At 51.6% G+C, this 19067-nt stretch overlaps 1 protein-coding gene across 3 annotated transcripts in view; it reads right to left on the reverse strand.

The window, feature by feature from the left end:
• SCN4A (sodium voltage-gated channel alpha subunit 4) overlaps nt 1-19067 on the reverse strand; it is a 186093-nt gene that overhangs the window by 77086 nt on the left and 89940 nt on the right. For all 3 annotated transcript variants that reach the window (XR_010594824.1, XM_065577964.1, XM_005283115.4), the window contains 4 exons: nt 15963-16054; nt 9893-10177; nt 8241-8304; nt 1015-1156 (listed from right to left, as the gene is read on the reverse strand). Coding sequence is in view for 2 of the 3 variants with exons in the window: in XM_065577964.1 (XP_065434036.1) it covers nt 1015-1156; nt 8241-8304; nt 9893-10177; nt 15963-16054 (583 nt within the window). In the remaining variant the exon portion in view is untranslated. The remainder of the gene's footprint in view (nt 1-1014; nt 1157-8240; nt 8305-9892; nt 10178-15962; nt 16055-19067) is intronic.

Below are 19067 nucleotides of genomic sequence, written 5' to 3' on the forward strand. Positions count from 1 at the left end.
GGTGCCACAGGACTCTCTTGCTTTTTACAGATCCAGACTAACATGGCTACCCCTCTGATATTAGGCTGTCTTAGTGCCTCTTCCTAGTGATGGGTGTGGCTTTGAGTGACGTTCTCCTCACATAACTGAGAGGACCTTACTCCCAGCTAGCCCTCACCTCATCGCTTATGTTGCGGTGAGTGTCAGTGGGTTGTGAGTTATGCTACAATCCCCAGAAACCTCAGCACAACTGGGCTCTCCTCTGGCATGCGCACTGGGATGGCATGCATGGTGCTTCCACCACAATTACAGCAGTGGTCTGAGGGATGGCCGTGAAAACAACAGATTCTCACGCTCTTGAGGGGCTGAGAAGTCGAACCTGGATATGGAGAGTAGACTCTGATCATCACAACAGAGTCATCCAAACGCCCCTGGCCCCGGGAGGTCTCAGGCTCTGGGTACAGATACAAACTGGCGGGCTCAGTAGAACGTGAGTATACCTGTGTGATCTTGCCCTCTAGTGACGCCCCAACAGAGAAGATAGAGGACCTGCTATTCCCACCAGCTGTGAGTCCTCCTTCAGCGCCAGCCCCTGTCCTTGCAACTAAGGGCAAAGGTTGCAGTCCCAGCTCCCAATGTGCCTGGGTGGGATTTATTTAGTGGATTGTGATTATGTCTGTTGTCAACTGTAGCATGTGGACTGGTTACATCAGGCCCAGCTCCATGGAAAATATGCCCCATTGCACTCAGCCAGGTGCTCCCTTTCAGCCCAGATGCTTTTGGATGAATATCTATAAGCAACAAGCTCCCACGTGCTTTACACTGTGTTACCAGAGGCACGTTTTAGATCTCCCAGCCCACAGATGGACTGGACTCTCCATCACCACACACAAAACAAGAGGGAATTAAAAAAAAAAAAACCCACAATGACCTTTAATTCAAAGGACCCCTGCCATGTGTGGGGACATGCAATCGAATGCAAGCTACTGCCTCTGCCAGTGGGAAAACCCAAATAAAAGGAAAGAAAGGGCTCACCAGCTGGAAGAGATTCTCCCAAAAGTCCTGAGTCATGAGGCGGAAGAGGGAAAGGAAAGCCCAGCTAAAAGTGTCATAGCTGGTATAGCCATAGTTCGGATTCCTTCCTGCTTTCATACACATGTATCCTTCAGGGCACTTCCTGCCAGAGGGAGCAGAGAGGAGAGGGTATGTTAGTGCCGGGTTCAGCCCCTGCCTGGCCCAGGAAGGGTAAGCCAGGGCAAAAGGGAATCTAGTTTTATGTTCAGAAACTCGAGGAAGGTGCAAGGTGCAAAGGGCCCAGTTTTACCTGCACAACCCCAGTGAAGCAAGTGGGCTTGCATAGAGGTGACTCAAGGCCAGATGGAGAAGCATTCAATTCAGAGTCAGATCTGCTCTCACACACATACACACACACACAGCTTGCACCAACACAGCATGCACCAACAGCCATGCACATTTGCAGACAATTAAGCCAAGACTTTCAAAACTGGGTGCCGGGGAAATGGGGTCAGGGTGCGGGGGATTGCCTCCCCCCCCCCGATCTGGTGTGCCTGGAGTTGAGGTATGGGGGCAGCAGGAGTGTTGGGCAGGTGGATCAGACGCGGGGGAGCCCATTTTTCTGGGTCTCCCCAATTGGCCGGGGCCCCTGGGCACGGGTCCTGTTGGCCCAGTGGCTAATCGACCACTGCCTCACACTCCCTAGCTCCCTCCCAAAAGATGGCTGCTCTAGCTCTTTGTTCGTGGTCAGGGCCGGCTCCAGGGTTTTTGCTGCCCCAAGCAAAAAAAAAAAAAAAGATTGCGATCTGCGGCGGCAATTTGGCGGAAGGTCCTTCGCTCCAAGTGGGAGTGAGGGACCATCCGCCGAATTGCCGCCGAATAGCTGGATGTGCCGTCCCTCTCCAGAGTGGCTGCCCCAAGCACCTGCTTGGCAAGCTGGTGCCTGGAGCCGGCCCTGTTCGTGATGCTGTGTGGAAAAACTTGACTGTCCACCGCGGCTGTTACAGGAAGTTTGAACAGCCACTAACACATTCTACTGACTTGGCATTTTAATCTGCACAGTCCCAGCAACCGGAGCCAGCAACATGAGGAGGTGCCATTTGAAGAACTTGTCTTGCTTGCACTGTCACTCCTGTTTCAGGAAACGGGCAGAACTTCCATGAGACTCCAGTGGATGTCCCGGCAGCATTTTCTGGCCCACCAAAGAGCTAATGATGGAGCAGGAGGAGGACACAGACATGGCTGATGCTGCTCATGACTCTTGGCATAGCTGCTGCTGAAGCAGGGCCACAAACACGGACTGGTGGGATCACATCACCATGCAGTTTGTGAGCAGCTTGCCCTGCCCCTCCAGCATAAAGACATGCATGAGGCAGGCCACGCCGGCCCAGAGGCGGGTTGTTATACCTGTCTGGAAGCTGGCTACACCAGACTGCTATAGGGCCATTATTAACCAGCTTGGTGTTGGAAGGTCGGCTGGGGGTAAAGTGGTGGCAGAAGTTTCTGAGGCAGTCAGGCATGTGAGTTACTCCCAACGTGGAGTTATTGCTGACTTTGAGAGAATGGGGTTTCCAGACTGCACGGGGGCTATTGATGGGACTCATGGGCCCATAGTTTGTCCTCTTCAAGAAGCACATGAGGACATGAACTGCAAAGGGTACTGGTCCATTGCTATGCAGGCCCAGGTGGACCACAGACTCCAATGGATGCCGGCGTGGGCTGCACTGGACAGGTCATGGTGCCAGGGTTTTCCGCTTATCGGGGGGCTACATTCAAGGACAGGCTGGGACACTATTCCCACCAAATGACATTGTCAAAAGTGGAGCTACTGTCTCCCCTGTTTTCTTGAGGACCTCACATGCCCCCTTTTGCCTTGCCTTATCAAACTGTCCCCTGATCTCAGAGGCCCTGGCAAGAGGAGGTTGAATGACATGCTCAGCCGGCGTCGAATGTGCTTTTGGAAAGCAGCCACATATGCTACCAAAGTATTCAAACGTATGGCGACTGAACAGCACACCTATGAGCGGAGTGGGCTGCTCAGCTACCAAGGTGGCCCTGGAAAATGCGCCTTTCCCGAAATGGGGCTGCCTATCTGGAGTTCCTGCTATGGGAAAAGTTAGCAGCTATCAGCACCCGGGATTGGGTCAAAAGTCATGAGGGAATGAAGAGGATGCTGCGTTAGCATACACATGGCTCAGTGCTTTCTCAAGGCTTCCAACATAGCTTGTTATGGCTGGATGCAAACACACAGACCTGCACTGCCATCGCCCTTACATCCCCTCCGGCACATTTCTGGACTGAATTCAAACCCCCAGTCGTATTTGGGAGAAATGATTTCGTCATCCATGGATGGCATGGACTACATTTAACAGAAATGGGTGAGATTTGAAAATGGATTACAATTCAACCGCCCCTGACACCAGTTCACTGTTTGGGTGGTTTGTCACTCCGGTGGGGTGCGGTGGAGCAGTGTGCATACACGGAAGGCAATTTCATAGAATCATAGAATATCAGGGTTGGAAGGGACCTCAGGAGGTCATCTAGTCCAACCCCCTGCTCAAAGCAGGACCAACCCCAACTAAATCATCCCAGCCAGGGCTTTGTCAAGCCTGACCTTAAAAACCTCTAAGGAAGGAGATTCCACCACCTCCCTAGGTAACCCATTCTAGTGCTTCACCACCCTCTTAGTGAAAAAGGAGGTCCTAATATCCACCCTAGACCTCCCCCACTGCAACTTGAGATCATTACTCCTTGTTCTGTCAACTGTTACCACTGAGAACAGTCTAGATTCATCCTCTTTGGAACTACCCAATTAGCCCGATGATCTAGCCAGTTTTCTATCCACCTCATAGTCCATTCATCCAGCCCATACTTCTTTAACTTGCCAGCAAGAATATTGTAGGAGACCGTATCAAAAGCTTTGCTAAAGTCAAGGAATAACACATCCACTGCTTTCCCCTCATCCATAGACCCAGTTATCTCCTCATAGAAGGCAATTAGGTTAGTCAGGCATGACTTTCCCTTGGTGAATCCATGCTGACTGTTCCTGATCACTTTCCTCTCCTCTAAGTGCTTCAGAATTGATTCCTTGAGGACCTGCTCCATGATTTTTCCAGGGACTGAGGTGAGGCTGACTGGCCTGTAGTTCCCTGGATCCTCCTTCTTCCCTTTTTTAAAGATGGGCACTACATTAGCCTTTTTCCAGTCATCTGGGACCTCCCCCGATCGCCATGAGTTTTCAAAGATAATGGCCAATGGCTCTGCAATCACATCCGCCAACTCCTTTAGCACCCTCGGATGCAGCGCATGCAGCCCCATGGATTTGTGCTCATCCATCTTTTCTAAATAGTCCTGAACCACTTCTTTCTCCACAGAGGGCTGGTCACCTCCTCCCCATGCTGTGCTGCCCAGTGCAGCAGTCTGGGAGCTGATCTTGTTCATGAAGACTGAGGCAAAAAAAGCATTGAGTACATTAGCTTTTTCCACATCCTCGGTCACTAGGTTGCCTCCCTCATTCAATAAGGGGACCACACTTTCCTTGACTTTCTTTTTGTTGCTAATATATCTGAAGAAACCCTTCTTGTTACTCTTAACATCTCTTGCTAGCTGCAACTCCAAGTGTGATTTCACTCCTGCATGCCTGAGCAATATTTTTATGCTCCTCCCTGGTCATTTGTCCAATCTTCCACTTCTTGTAAGCTTCTTTTTTGTGTTTAAGATCAGCAAGGATTTCACTGTTAAGCCAAGCTGGTCGCCTGCCATATTTACTATTCTTTCTACACATCGGGATGGTTTGTTCCTGCAACCGCAATAAGGATTCTTTAAAATGCAGCCAGCTCTCCTGGACTCCTTTCCCCCTCATGTTATTCTCCCAGGGGATCCTGCCCATCAGTTCCCCAAGGGAGTCAAAGTCTGCTTTTCTGAAGTCCAGGGTCCGTATACTGCTGCTCTCCTTTCTTCCTTATGTCAGGATCCTGAACTCGACCATCTCATGGTCACTGCCTCCCAGGTTCCCATCCACTTTTGCTTCCCTTACTAATTCTTCCTGGTTTGTGAGCAGCAGGTCAAGAAGAGCTCTGCCCCTAGTTGGTTCCTCCAGGACTTGCACCAGGAAATTGTCCCCTACACTTTCCCAAAACTTCCAAGATTGTCTATGCACCGCTGTATTGCTCTCCCAGCAGATATCAGGGTGATTATTGTCTCCCATGAGAACCAGGGCCTGCGATCTAGTAACTTCTGTTAGTTGCCGGAAGAAAGCCTCGTCCACCTCATCCCCTTGGTCTGGTGGTCTATAGCAGACTCCAACCACGACATCACCCTTGTTGCTCACACTTCTAAACTTAATCCAGAGACTCTCAGGTTTTTCTGCGGTTTCATACCGGAGCTCTGAGCAGTCATACAGCTCTCTTACCTTTTCTCCCCCACCTTTTCTGCCCTGCCTGTCCTTCCTGAACAGTTTATATCCATCCATGACAGTACTCCAGTCATGTGAGTTATCCCACCAAGTCCCTGTTATTCCAATCACATCATAGTTCCTTGACTGTGCCAGGACTTCCAGTTCTCCTTGCTTGTTTCCCAGGCTTCTTGCATTTGTGTATAGGCACTTAAGATAACTCGCTGATTGTCCCGCTTTCTCAGTCTGAGACAGGAGTTCTCCCCTCGTGCACTCTCCTGCTTGTGCTTCCTCCCAGTATCCCATTTCCCCACTTACCTCAGGGCTTTGGTCTCCTTCTCCCGGTGAACCTAGTTTAAAGCCCTCCTCACTAGGTTAACCAGCCTGCTGGCGAAGATGCTCTTCCCTCTCTTCGTTAAGTGGAGCCCGTCTCTGCCTAGCACTCCTCCTTCTTGCATCACCATCCCATGGTCAAAGAATCCAAAGCCTTCTCTCCAACACCACCTGCGTAGCCATTCGCTGACTTCCTCGATTCGACGGTCTCTACCCAGGCTTTTTCCTTGCACAGGGAGGATGGACGAGGTTTAAGGTTGTTATTTTTAACAAACCAGAATGTCCTAAGAAAACGTGCGCCTTTCTAATAAAACTTCACTTTTCATTGCTTGCTTTCCTGTTTGTGTTTCCTGAGCTCCATGTTGACTTCCTTGTGGTGGGAGGGAGGTGGGGGTGCCAACGTGCTCGCATGCCATCTGCCATTAGCGGATACAGGATGCTACCCAGGGCTTGCATTGGTTCAGGGACTGGAAATCCCTCCCAGTTCTAATTCCTATTTGAATAAACACCAAAATGGAGCCGGAAGCTTGCCAGCGGCTTCTGCCTCTTCACTGTCTGCAGCCTGTTCTGCAGCGGCCATTTCTCCGGGGCGGAGGGGGACATCAAAAAACTCCTCTCAGCGCGGCCCCAGGATGTGCTGCAGCTGTTCCTGCGGCAGAGCCTCCTCTGGGGCTGGTTTCGTCAGCAGAGTCACTTTGTTTGCCTTCTTCGGCAACTGCTGCTGGCTCCCCTCAGTTCCCATGTTGGATTCTGGGGCCAGCAGGTCGCCATGCTGTCTGACCAGGTCATCCTGCACTGCCAGGGGCTCTGTGCTGGGTGTAGTACCTCCCAGAGCCCGAGCTCCAGTCCACACCCAAATATGTGCCCTGCAACCTCCTAGCCCCGCAGCCTGAGCCAGACTCAGCTGGCCTGGCCAGCCGCGGGTGGTTTATTGAAGTGTAGACATACTCTGAGTGGCCGGATACTCAAGTGTTGAGCACTCAGCAATTCCCACTGACTTCCCGGGAGCTGCTGAGTGGACAGGACATTGGAAAATGTGGCCACTTACTTAGGTATCTAGTCAGGATTTATGACCAAGATTTTTGCAAGTGACTAGTGATTTGGGGTGTGTCATCTTGGGGGTGCTCAATCTAAGGTGCCCCAAGGGGCTTGATTTTCACAGGGCAGGTGCTCAGCACTTCCTGACAATCAGGCCTCATGGGGCTCTGGACACAGACCCTCACTTCAGGCATATAGGGCTGAAAACCTCAGCTCCAGCTCTTACCAGGAGGCTACTGGTCCATTTGAGTCATTTCATAACAGCCAGTCGGGGAAAGACAGGAGACTTGACAGGCCAGAATTCACACCCACTGCCCCTCCCCCCAAAAACAGTTTGTCAGTCTCAGCATATTATAACCCGAAAACCCTGTGCTCGGAACAGGCCTGGGCTGAACTGCCTAGAAGAACCTCTGGGGAGTGACAGGGCGGAGGTGTTCTCCAGCACCGATGGCAGGAGGCTAGCATCTGGGCTTCCCCTTTCTCCCCATCATATTCCCCTCTCCTCCACCCACCCCAGTCTGTGCCGTCATTTCCTGTGCTACCCTGGGGGATCTGCATTCACCAACCAGGTGTACCCGCAGGGAGGGTGAACAGGGCGGGCAGAGACCCGCAGTTTGGCCAATAGCTCTTCAGACACAGAAGAAGAGTCAGCCCCCAGGCACTCCCAGCAGAACCTCCCACAGGGTCATTTCTCAGGGGGAGGTACAAATACGTCAGATTCCTTTTCCCTCCCGGTAAAGAAGGCATCCCCCGGCAGTGGGGGTGCAGCTGGGCTAGGGGACCCTGGAGCCCAGAGGGGTGTGCTTATGCATCAGTCAGCACTTCTACCGGCACGAAAACTCTTCATCCCTGTGAGGAGTGCTGGGAGTCAGCAACCAAGCCAGCACTCTGGTCACTGTCTAGCCAATGAGGCCCCCAAGGAGGGCCTCATTAAGGAGAGGAGCTCCTGATTACCAGATCAGATTGGGGCTGGGTAGCTAACGAGCTAATTAGCTTGTTAACAAGGAGACTGGGTAAAAGAGCCCAGGAAGGAAGCGCAAGGGGGTTGGGAAGCAGAAGAGGGAGAGATGCAAGGGTAGCTGGGGCCTGATCCAGGAGATCTCTATGTGGAGAGACCTTTTCCCACCCCCGTCCCTTTGGAGAAGAGCTAGTCAAGCTTAATCACTGTACATAGGATGGCTGTGCAAGGTGAAGTACTGTCAGTAAACTACACGGTGGTGTCTACAAAGGAAAGTCTCTGAACGGTCTGTGGGAGAGCAAAGGAGACGGGAGCAGAGGGTTCCCTTCACAATCCCCAAAAGATTTGTGCCCAGACATACAATGGGAATTCGTGCCCACAATCCTCTTCTCCAAACTCACACCAGTCACTTCTCGTTGGCTGGTCCGGCTGGGTGCTATCCCTAGACTAAGCCATGGCTGGCCTCTTTGGTTCCCTCCCCAGGGTCCGCCCAGGTCTGTCTGTGCCTGAACAGACCCCACTCACCCGGCGTCACTGCTGTTCCCGCAGAGCAGAGCATCCAGCGAGCCCTCCAGAAAGTAGAAATTCCCTTTGCAATTCAGGAAAAAAGCAAGAAGTGAGAATTGCAGACGTTGATTTGCACATGTTTGTTTATCAACAAATGGCTAATTGGATTGTGTCCCAGCACAAAGCATTCGCCACAGCTATTGCTTCCTATATTTGCTATTTCTAATGTGCTAATTTGCATAGGTGACCTTAGTCACACGGTTTTGTTTCACTTGCCCAACTGGCTGACTCCCAAACCCAGCGACAGCTCTAGAGACAGCCAGCAAGAGTGGCCAGTGCGAATGCTTGTGTGAATACATGTTAACGTTCTCTTTCGCGCAAACCAAGGCTTGCTGGTGCGAACGTTCATGGAAAGGGGCTGAAAAGACTGGAGAAAGGCCAGCACCGTGGCTCTGTGGGTTTTCAGTTGAGTGAATTTTTGCACATGCCCTGCTGGGAAACTGTGGAAAATAACAAACACTCTCAGGCCAGCACCAAACTGAGCCCACTACGAGACCGGGAATGCATCAAGCTCATTCCTCTTTGATGTTGCCAGTGACCCACCCAGACGAGAACCACAGCAGCTGTTGAAACATGGCAAAGAGGGAATTTCATTTCATTTATGGAGAACATGCCCCTGCGGTCAGGCCCTTCTGGAGGGTGCGGATCAGCAGCCTGAGCCACCTGCATGGAGAAGCAATGAGTACCCCGCCTTGGGTGTTAGTGATACGGACTTTGCCCTCTGAATGGCCTGGAGGGACCTATCTGGAGCCTGTTCTGTGCATCCCAATCAGTGATTCCTTCCCAGCCCCCATGCTTCTATTTAACTAACCAGTGGAGTGTTGAAAAGCCACCCCACATATGGCATTTCAGGCCAGGATGTGTTGCTCTGGTGTGAGCAGCTGTTAACCTGAATGCATGGCCAGAATGTGTCGCTGCTGTTTGCATAGATTTCAGTCGTTCGTGGATATTGACTTTAACTCCCCTGCTAAGGAGCCTTCTTGTGGTTAACCTCACAGCCACTTATGCCGTTGGAATAAAGCACCTCAGTCAGCATGTAACGTGACCTGCCGCTGAGTTCTGCTGAGTGCTCTAAACAAGATGTGAAACACTCCAGCCAATACCTCTCCCACTGCAGCGTTACTTGGCAGCGACAGCCTGACTAGTAGCTGGTTCTGCCTCTTGTATAAATGTGCCTGCACTGTGGAAGGACCCTGGATATGGAAGCAGTTTCAGAATTCTCTCTTCACTCTTGGTGTGTGTCTCCATATTCAATAAAGGGTTCTGCCCTTTTGTTTTAAACACTTTATTTTTTGCCAAAACATTTTGATTTTCTCAACATTTTCTGGTTTTGGACAAAAATATTCATTTATCGTTTTTGGATTCTACCTCCAGCTTTTGATGTTTGTGGCCAATTTTGATTCGTCATTGGCTTAGTCACATGGTGCAAAATTTTCCAAGGATGGTGGACAGTCCTGGATGTTGATTGGCTTAGGAGTGGGGCTGTGAATAGTGGCCAATCCTGGACGTTGATTGGCTGAGGAGAGGGGCTCTGAATGGTGGCGAGGAGTCAATCAGGTTGTTTACTTGGGCACATTTTAACAGCAGAGAGAAGGCACACAAGTATTTACCTTCATCGTTGATGTAAGAATCCCAGTCAAAAGTCCCATTACTCAACCCAGTTGTGTTGCCGTAGAGAGTTGAGTTAGTGAACGTGTCATTGTCCATTCCAAAGAAGTCCTCTTGCAAAGTATCATTTATAGGGGGCGGCCACCTGACACATTTTTGCCGAAGGTTCCCCATGAACAACTGAAGGCCAACCAGTGCAAAAACACTCAGACAGAAGACGGTGAGAATCATGACGTCAGAGAGCTTCTTCACGGACTGTACCAAAGCCCCAACAATTGTCTTCAGCCCTGAGGAGGGAGACATCATTATTGGTGTAGTTATTAATTTGTTAATCATCGATAATGTTCTAATGTTGCTATGGAGCTCATGCGTCCCATAAGAGTTGCCCAGTGCCCTCACTCCAGCAGAACCTGGACTTCAGTGTAACGCAAGACCCCTTCCCATAAAAATTCACCTGCCCCTGGTGCAATGCTATTATCCAAAGGGTTGGAAATAAAGTGGGATGAAATTTTTCTGCCAACACTTTTTTTTCTGGCACAAAATGCAGATTTGGCAACACCAAAGTGTTTTGCAAATTGTTTCAGATAAAACCCGCCCCCACCCCAAAAATAAAAAAAAATGAAAACATTTTGTTTCAACATTTTAAAAATGAAATGTTTCAATTTTTCAGTTCAAAACTTTTTATTTACAAATTTCCTTAGGTTTATATAACAAACAATTTAAAACATTTTAAAATGGTCAAAATCAAAACATTTATCAGAATCAGAAATGATTTTTTTAACTATTCAGTTCACCAAAAATTTCAAAAAATGTCATTTTCTATTAGTCCTAAAACGTTTTTTTCCTGAGTTTTTGGAATTGCCAGTGAACTGAAAAATCCCTTATTCACAGAGCTCTGTCAGTTCTTTCCTGCCCCTGCTAGACACCAGCACATGCCCTGACACATTAATTACACTGTGCAATGAGGCCTGCTGCCCCTGAGGTTTTGAATCACTCTGTGCCCACAAATGGTCCTTTTGATGTGCTAGATCACACAAAAGAACAGGTTTCAGAGGGGCAGCCGTGTTAGTCTGTATCAACAAAAACAACGAGGAGTACTTGTGCTACCTTAGAGACTAACAAATTTATTTGGGCATAAGCTTTCGTGGGCTAAAACCCACTTCATCAGATGCATGGAGTGGAAAATACAGTAGGAAGATATATATGCACAGTACATGAAAAGATGGGAGTTGCCTTACCAAGTGGGGGGTCAGTTCTAATGAGACAATTCAATTAAAGTGGCCAAACTGGACAGTCTCTATGCAAAAGAATAAATGGGCACAAATCAGATGTCAAGAATGATAACATTCAAAAATCAGTCGGAGAACACTTCAACCTCCCTCGACACTCAATAACAGATGAAAAGTGGTGATTCTTCAACAAAAAAACTTCAAAAACAGACTCCAATGAGAAACTGCGGAACTGGAATTAATTTGCAAACTGGACACCATCAAATTAGGCCTGAATAAAGACTGGGAGTGGATGGGTCACTACAAAAACTAAAAACTAATTTCCCCATGCTAATTTCCCCCCTACTAAAACAACAAGGAGTCTGGTGGCACCTTAAAGCCTAACAGATTTATTTGGGCATAAGCTTTCGTGGGTAAAAACCTCACTTCTGCATCCGAAGGAGTGAGGTTTTTACCCACAAAAGCTTATGCCCAAATAGATCTGTTAGTCTTTAAGGTGCCACCAGACTCCTTGTTGTTTTTGTAGATACAGACTAACACGGCTACCCCCTGATACTTTCCCCCCTACTGTTACTCACACCTTCTTGTCAACTGTTTGATATGGGCCACCCTGATTACCACTACAAAAGTAATTTTCCTCCTGTGGATAATAGCCCACTTTAATTGAATTGTCTCATTAGAACTGACCCCCCACTTGGTAAGGCAACTCCCATCTTTTCATGTACTGTGTATATATATCTTCTTACTGTATTTTCCACTCCATGCATCTGATGAAGTGGGTTCTAGCCCACGAAAGCTTATGCCCTAATAAATATGTTAGTCTCTAAGATGCCACCAGAACTCCTCGTTGTTCTTACAAAAGAACAGGTTTCACCGATACATTTAGATGGATACTATGGAAACATCCCTAGACTGGCCCTAAAATCTTTCCATCACAGAAGCCATTACTGTTTTCCCCTGATGGTTTCTAACTCCCTTTCATTGTGTGTTTTTCCTTTCATTTGAAATTTGCCAAATAAAATCACAGTTAGGTTCAAATGAACAGGAGGAGGTTCCGTGCTGTTGCACCTGGGATGAATTATTTGCTAACCCTGATCTCAGGGCAGAGAATTCTGCTGCGTCCAAAGGAGTGTCTCTCTTCCTGTAACCACCGGGAGAACTTTGAGCTCTGCCACGCCCTTCCGCTCTGCTCCAAACCCTCTGACCCAGAGAAGTCTTTGTGCTTCTGAGTACAGGCGATGGAGTGACAGTTTGCATTAGGGGCTAGGTTACCTCATCTTTTGCTCTGAAAGTCCAATGGTAGCTTCCTGTCCCAAGCGGGAGCAGGCTATTGAACAGACCCTGAGAGGCCCTTGGGATGTGAAGATATTTATTCCTCTCGTGTGACGCCCAAATTAGTGATGGGACCAAGCCTCAGAATTAATCTCTGGAGCCCAAAACAGTCCCCAAGCACAGGAGTGCTCAGATCTGGCATTTTCTTTGGACCTATTTCATGTCCAAATGTTTGTCCCAGTCGCTGTGCCAATATTTCCACCTGTTGAGGTAAAACTCCGATTCTCTAAGGACCCGTCTACATGGAGAAACTGACTGGAATAACAAGAGAAGAATAAACCACTCCAGAATAACTGCCGGTGTGGTGGAGACTCTAGACCAGATAAAGAGATCACATTCCAGATTAATTACTCCGCTTGGGAAGTACATTGATTATCCTGGAATAAAAGTGACTTTCATTGTCTCCGCAGATCCCCTGCCATTGGCCTTGGCACCCATTTGAAGCTGTTAGCCGTTGGGGGAGTGGGCACATGCCCATTTGACTCCCACATTGTGGAACCGAGGGAAGATGCAAACCCCAATAATCCTATTCCTGTGCCAGGGGCTTAGGGGAGTCATTGTTTGGTTTTGCTTTTAACCCTTTGTCTGGTAGGGAGTTCATAGGGGGCTCCCCCACATTACTGTATTTTGGCTGAGGAAGGACTAATCATGTGAGTAAAACAAGCAGGCTATAGCTGGCGTTAGGTCCCTTCTGCCTTAGCAGGCGGTGAAAGAAGCCAGGGCACAAGCGTTCTTGTCCTGACGAAATATCCCCAGAGCGTCTTTGACTTGGCCACTCCTGTGATGCCAGGACACTCTCCTGGGTCTTTGCCCGAGGAATGTTAGGATCCATTGGACAAGGTTGGCAGCCACCCTTGCCAGACACCCTGCTTGCCCAAAGGGTTCTGCACTGTGCCAGCGAGGCAGCCTCCCCCATTGAACCTGAGCTCTTGGTGTGCTTCTACCTTATCAAAACATAGAGCTATGTGTGCTCAGGGTGAGGGCCCAACATCTGGCTCATATTTGGGCACATAGCCTGGTAGTTTGAATTTACATATAACCTGGCACCATCTAGAGGCTGGGATAAGGTGACCATCAGGAGTCCCAGACCGCATATATTTGCAAAAGTGGCCTCTAAGGGTATGTCTACACTGCAATTAGATGCCCACAGCTGGCCCGTGCCAGCTGACTTGGGCTCGCGGGGCTCAGGCTAGGGGGCTGTTTAATTGTGATGTTGATGTTCGGGCTCAGGCTGGAGCCTGGGCTCTAAGACACTACGAGATAGGAGGGTCCCAGAGCTTGGGCTGCAGCCTGAGCCCGAATGTCTACACCGCCTGTTAATTTCATTGGGTGACCCTTGGTCCTTGTGCTATGTGAGAAGATAAATAACACTTCCCTATTCACTTTCCCCACACCAGTCATGATTTTATAGACCTCTATCATATACCCCCTTAGTCGGCTCTTTTCCAAGCGGAACAGTCCCAGTCTTATTAATCTCTCCTCATGAATAGCCCCATTGAATGAATGGGACTCACTCACATGTGTAAAAAGCAGCAGGATTTGACCCTAAAGGCTACATCTACGCTTGGAGCTAGGGCTGTGATTCATAGCTCATGCAGACACTCTTGTGCTAGCTCTTTTCAAGCTAGTATGCCAAAAATAGTAGTGTAGCCGCACTAGCACAGTCAACGGCAAGTGGTGGCCTAGCTCAGCCACCGCCAATACGCGCCTCCGGGGTCCAGACAGGTTTGTGCACTGGGCAGCTAGCCTATGCCACCGCTCACCGTTGCCTGTGCTACTGCAGCTACACTACTATTTTTAGCCCAATGAGAGTGAATGCGAGTATGTCTACATGAGCTGGGAACACACGCTGAGCTCCAAGTGTAGACAGTCAAAGTCTGAAACATCTTACTTTTTTTTAAATACAGAAAATAATGCAAAACAATTACATGCATTTTCCTCAAAGTTTTCCAAGGCAAAAAAATTACTTTGGGACATGGAAAATGTCAGCTCAAAAGGCCATTTTTTTGCAAAGTTATGCACAAGCAAAAGCAGGGTCTTATAATTGGGCTGGCAATGCTGCTGGAGCTTTTAGCATAGGGTTACCATTCGTCCGGATTCCCCCGGACATGTCCGGATTTTTGAACTAAAAATAGCGTCCGGGGGGAATTTGTTAATGTCCGGACTTCCCCCCCCCCCATGCAGAGCGCGCGCGGCTAACAGGGCAGCCGGATGGTGCCTCTTACATGTGCCTCCGACAGCGAGAGAGAGCCCGTCCTCCGCCTCCCCTGCAGCAGAGCTCACTCCCTCCCTCCCTCCCTCCCTGCATTCGCTTCCGGCAGTCTGGAGCTCCTCCCCCACTGCTGCCCAGCGTGCCGGAGAACGGCTCAGACAGTTCCTGAGCAAGCTCCCAGAGAGACCTTAGGCGAACCGAAGGCCAACGACAAGGGGGCCAGGGGGTTGGAGAAGGGGCAGGGAGGTTCTGGAGGGGGCAGTCAAGAGACGGGGGGGGGGTCGGGAGTTCGGGGGGGGGCTTTCTGGGAGGTGTGTGGATAAGGTGGGTACAGGTAGGGGGTAGGGTCCTGGGGGGCAGTTTGGAGGGGGTCTTAGGAGGGGGCAGTTAGGGGACAAGAGGCAGGGAGGCTTAGGTAGGGGGTGGAGTCTTGGGGTGGAGTTAGGAGCAGGGGTCCCAGGAGGGGGCAGTCAGGGGACAAGGAACGAGGTGGGGGTTGGGAGTTGTGGGGGGGCTGTCAGGAGGCAGGAGTGGGGAGAGGGATCGGAGCAGTCAATGGGACAGGGAGCAGAGGGGGTTAGATGGGTCGGGAGTTCTGGGGGGGGCTGTCAGGGGGTGGGGAGTGGTTGGATGGGGCGTGGGAGTCCCAGGGGTCTGTCTGGGGGTGGTGGTGTGGATAAGGGTTGGGGCAGTCAGGGTACAGGTAGGGGGTAGGGTCCTAGGTGGCCAGTTAGGATTGGGGGGAGGGTCTCAGGAGGGGGCAGTCAGGGGACAAGAGGCAGGGAGGCTTAGGCAGGGGGTGAAGTCTTGGGGGGGGCAGTTAGGGGCAGGGGTCCCAGGAGGGGGCAGTCAGGGGACAAGGAGCGGGGGGTGGGAGGGTTGGGAGTTCTGAGGGGGGTGGGAAGTGGGTGGGGCAGGGGCGGGGCCAGGGCAGGACAGGGGCGGGGCTCCGCCCGTCCTCTTTTTTGCTTGCTGAAATATGGTAACCCTATTTTAGCACTACCAATGCCATAATGCCCCCAACTCAAAGAAAAATGCCTTCACCTCTCAATAGGCAAGGGGCCTTTTCTCCACTATCCTCCAACCTGTATAGTCAGTTATGCCAGTGACAGCGAGTGCAAAGTGGGTATAAAACACTGTCACACAAGAACAGGAGTGTTCCACACTCACTTTGCACTGATGCATGGGACAATCCAAGGTCCAGGGCAAAGATCTGAAAGCCGGCTGGTTTTTCAAGTTAAAGCTTAAACTGTGGAAAGGAACGGAGATGGTTTGGAAGGCAAATGCTCCTTGACCTACCTGGAATCACGGTGATTGTTTTCAGTGCGCGGAGGACACGGAACGTTCGTAGAGCTGAGACATTTCCCAAATCCACAAACTCTGTGGTGTAACTGAGGGAGGGGGGAAAGAAGGATTCAGAAGGATTCAGACTTTGATCTGCTGCAGTGACTGGAGGTGAGGCGTGTTTTCACAGCACTCTAGGTCAGGGTCATTTTCAGAGACAAAAGCAGTAGAGCTGCCAACCTGCAGTGTTACCAGGAGGGAGCCTGCAGGCTGTGTGCTGCTGTGAGTGCCTGAAAAGGACTCATTAGCACTTCACAGCTTCTTGCAAAGACTAAGGGGGGAAGGTCTGGAGCTGTGTTGCCTTGCGGTTTTGTCTACACTGGGAAGTTTTACACCAGGTGAGCTTTACTGATTGATTCCTGTTGATGATGATAGCATCCTTGAGCGCCAGTCTTGGACATGGCCCCACTCCGCTAGGTGCTGTATAAACACAACACAGAGATGCCCCCTGCATTCATCGGAGGTTTTTAAGAGCAGGTTGGACAAACACCTGTCAGGGATGGTCTAGCTAATCCTTAGCTGTGCCTTGAGTGCAGGGGACTGGACTAGATGACCTCTCAAGGTCCCTTCCAGTCCTATAGAAATAGAAAGAAATTAATGGAGATATCCCATCTCCTAGAACTGGAAGGGACCCTGAAAGGTCATCGAGTCCAGCCCCCTGCCTTCACTAGCAGGACCAAGTACTGATTTTGCCCCAGATCCCCAAGAGGCCCCCTCAAGGATTGAGCTCACAACCCTGGGTTTAGCAGGCCAATGCTCAAACCACTGAGCTATCCCTCCCCCAGTGAAATGCCTCATGTCCACATGCTGCACTGGTGCGTCTTACTCTGGTTTCAAGCCAAGGAAGATCAAGTCCCTTATTATATTGGTGCATAAGATGTCCGCTCCACCTTCCCTCAACACCGGACATTCCGGTACTTCTGGGAATGGTGTGACCCTGACCCCGCCCCCGCCGGTGTTAACTCTGCCCTCACTGGCATGGTGATGGGTGCGAGGTCATGCCACATGTGGAGGGGGCACCATCTTTCAGAATGGGCCGCCTCACCCCCACCAGTGTGACTTTGCACACACGGTGCATGCAAGGTCACCCTGCATTCCAGAGGTGCCATTTTTAAGAGCGGGCTGGGGCAGAGCCATCTGATACGGGACAAAACCATGTCCAGTTTTGTCCAAGTACCGGGCCATCCAGTTTAATCCTGGACTAGTGGCCTCCCTACTGTGCACTAGCCTGTGCAGACAAATCCTAAGATGTGGTAGTCACACTGTCATGAGGCCACTGTGGATGATGCCTTTGGGATCTGGGCTAGGGTTGCCAGGTGTCCGGTTTTCCACCGGAACACCCAGTCGAAAAGGGACCCTGGCGACTCCAGTCAGCACCGCCGACCGGGCCGTTAAAAGTCCGGTCAGCAGTGCTGCAGGTCTAAGGCAGGCTCCCTTCCTGCCCTGGCACCGTGCTGTGCCCTGGAAGTGGCCAGCAGGTCCGGCTCCTAGGCGGGGGGCCACGGGGCTCTACATGCTGCCCCCGCCCCGAGCACCGGCTCCACAGCCAGTGGGAGCTGGGAGGGGGCAGTGCCTGCAGGCGAGAGCAGCACACGGAGCCTCCTGCCCCCCCCATCTAGGAGCCGAACCTGCTGGCCTCTTCCAGGGCAAAGCGCGGTGCCAGGGCAGGTAGGTAGCCTGCCTTAGATCTGCAGCACTGCCGACCGGACTTTAACGGTGAGACTGCACCCCCAGGCAGAACCCTCAACCCCCCTGCACCTCAACCCTCTGCCCCAGCCCTGAACCCCTCATCCCTGGGCCCACCCCAAAGCTCTCACCCCCGCAACCCTCTGCCCAAGCCCAGAGGCCCCTCCCACACCCTGAAACCCTCATCCCCAGCCCCACCCCATAGCCCTCACCCGCTCCTGCACTCCAACCCCCTGCCTCAACCCGCAGCCCCCTCCCACATTCCGAATCCCTCAGCCCCACCCCCCCCAGCCTGGAGCCCCTGCCTACACCCCAAACCCCTCATCCCCAGCCCCATCCCAGAGCCAGCACTCCTAACCAAGAGTCTGTACACCTCCCACATCCCAACCCCCTGCCCCCACCCACAACCTCCTCCCACATTCCGAATCCCTCAGCCCCCCCTCCGCCTGGAGCCCCCTTCTGCCCCCCAAACCCCTCATCCCCAGCCCCACCCCAGATCCCACACCCCCATCTGGAGCCCGAACCCCCCCGAACCCCAATGCCTGCCCCAGCCCGGAGTCCCCTCCTGCATCCTGAACCCTCATTTCTGGCCCCACCTTGGAGCCCACACCCCCAGTTAGAGCCCTCACCACCTCCCATACCCAAACCCCCTGCCCCAGCCCAGTGAAAATGAGTGAGGGTGGGGGAGAGTGAGTCACCAAGGGAGGGGGAATATAGTGATCGGAGGGCAGGGACTTGGGGTAGGGGTGGGCTAGGGTGTTCGGTTTTGTGTGATTAGAAAGTTGGCAACCCTAATCTGGGAAGGTTGGGAGCCATAGGCACGTTAACTAGTGGTGCGGGGGGTGCTGAAACACCCCAGGTTTTATGTTGGGTCCCGACTGCTGCCCCGCGCCTGGTGTCCCGGCTGCCGCCGCTCACCCAGGGCTCCACTTCTGGCCCCGTGCCTGGGGTCCCAGCTGCTGCCCCTGACCCCAGCTGTAGCCCCAGCCTTGGTCCCATTACCCCTGTCTGGGTCCCCCCTCCCAGAGACACGGCCCCGCTCCCACCCCCAGTTCTGCGGGGGGTGAGAGGTGAGGAGGGACAGACATGGATGCAGTAAGGGGGCTGGCTTTCAGCACCCCCACTATTAAAAGTGTTCCAGAGCCACTGGTGGGAGCAGGGACGGTCGGACTCTACAACATCCCCTCTGTGCTGCCACCACTCCATCCCCATGGAGCAGAGAATCCACTGGGTCCTGTGCAGCTAGCAAGGTCTGGGCTGCCCTGGGAAATGCCATCGGGTTTAACAGTGGGGTCAGCATCATGCCTCCTGGGACCAGTGCTGGGGTCAGCACTTAGCCCACAGGAGCTGGTACCACCCATCCTGGTCTGCCTG

The sequence above is a fragment of the Chrysemys picta genome, chromosome 24 (genome assembly GCF_011386835.1).
Source record: "Chrysemys picta bellii isolate R12L10 chromosome 24, ASM1138683v2, whole genome shotgun sequence".
In the NCBI taxonomy this organism is placed as follows: Eukaryota; Metazoa; Chordata; order Testudines; family Emydidae; genus Chrysemys; species Chrysemys picta.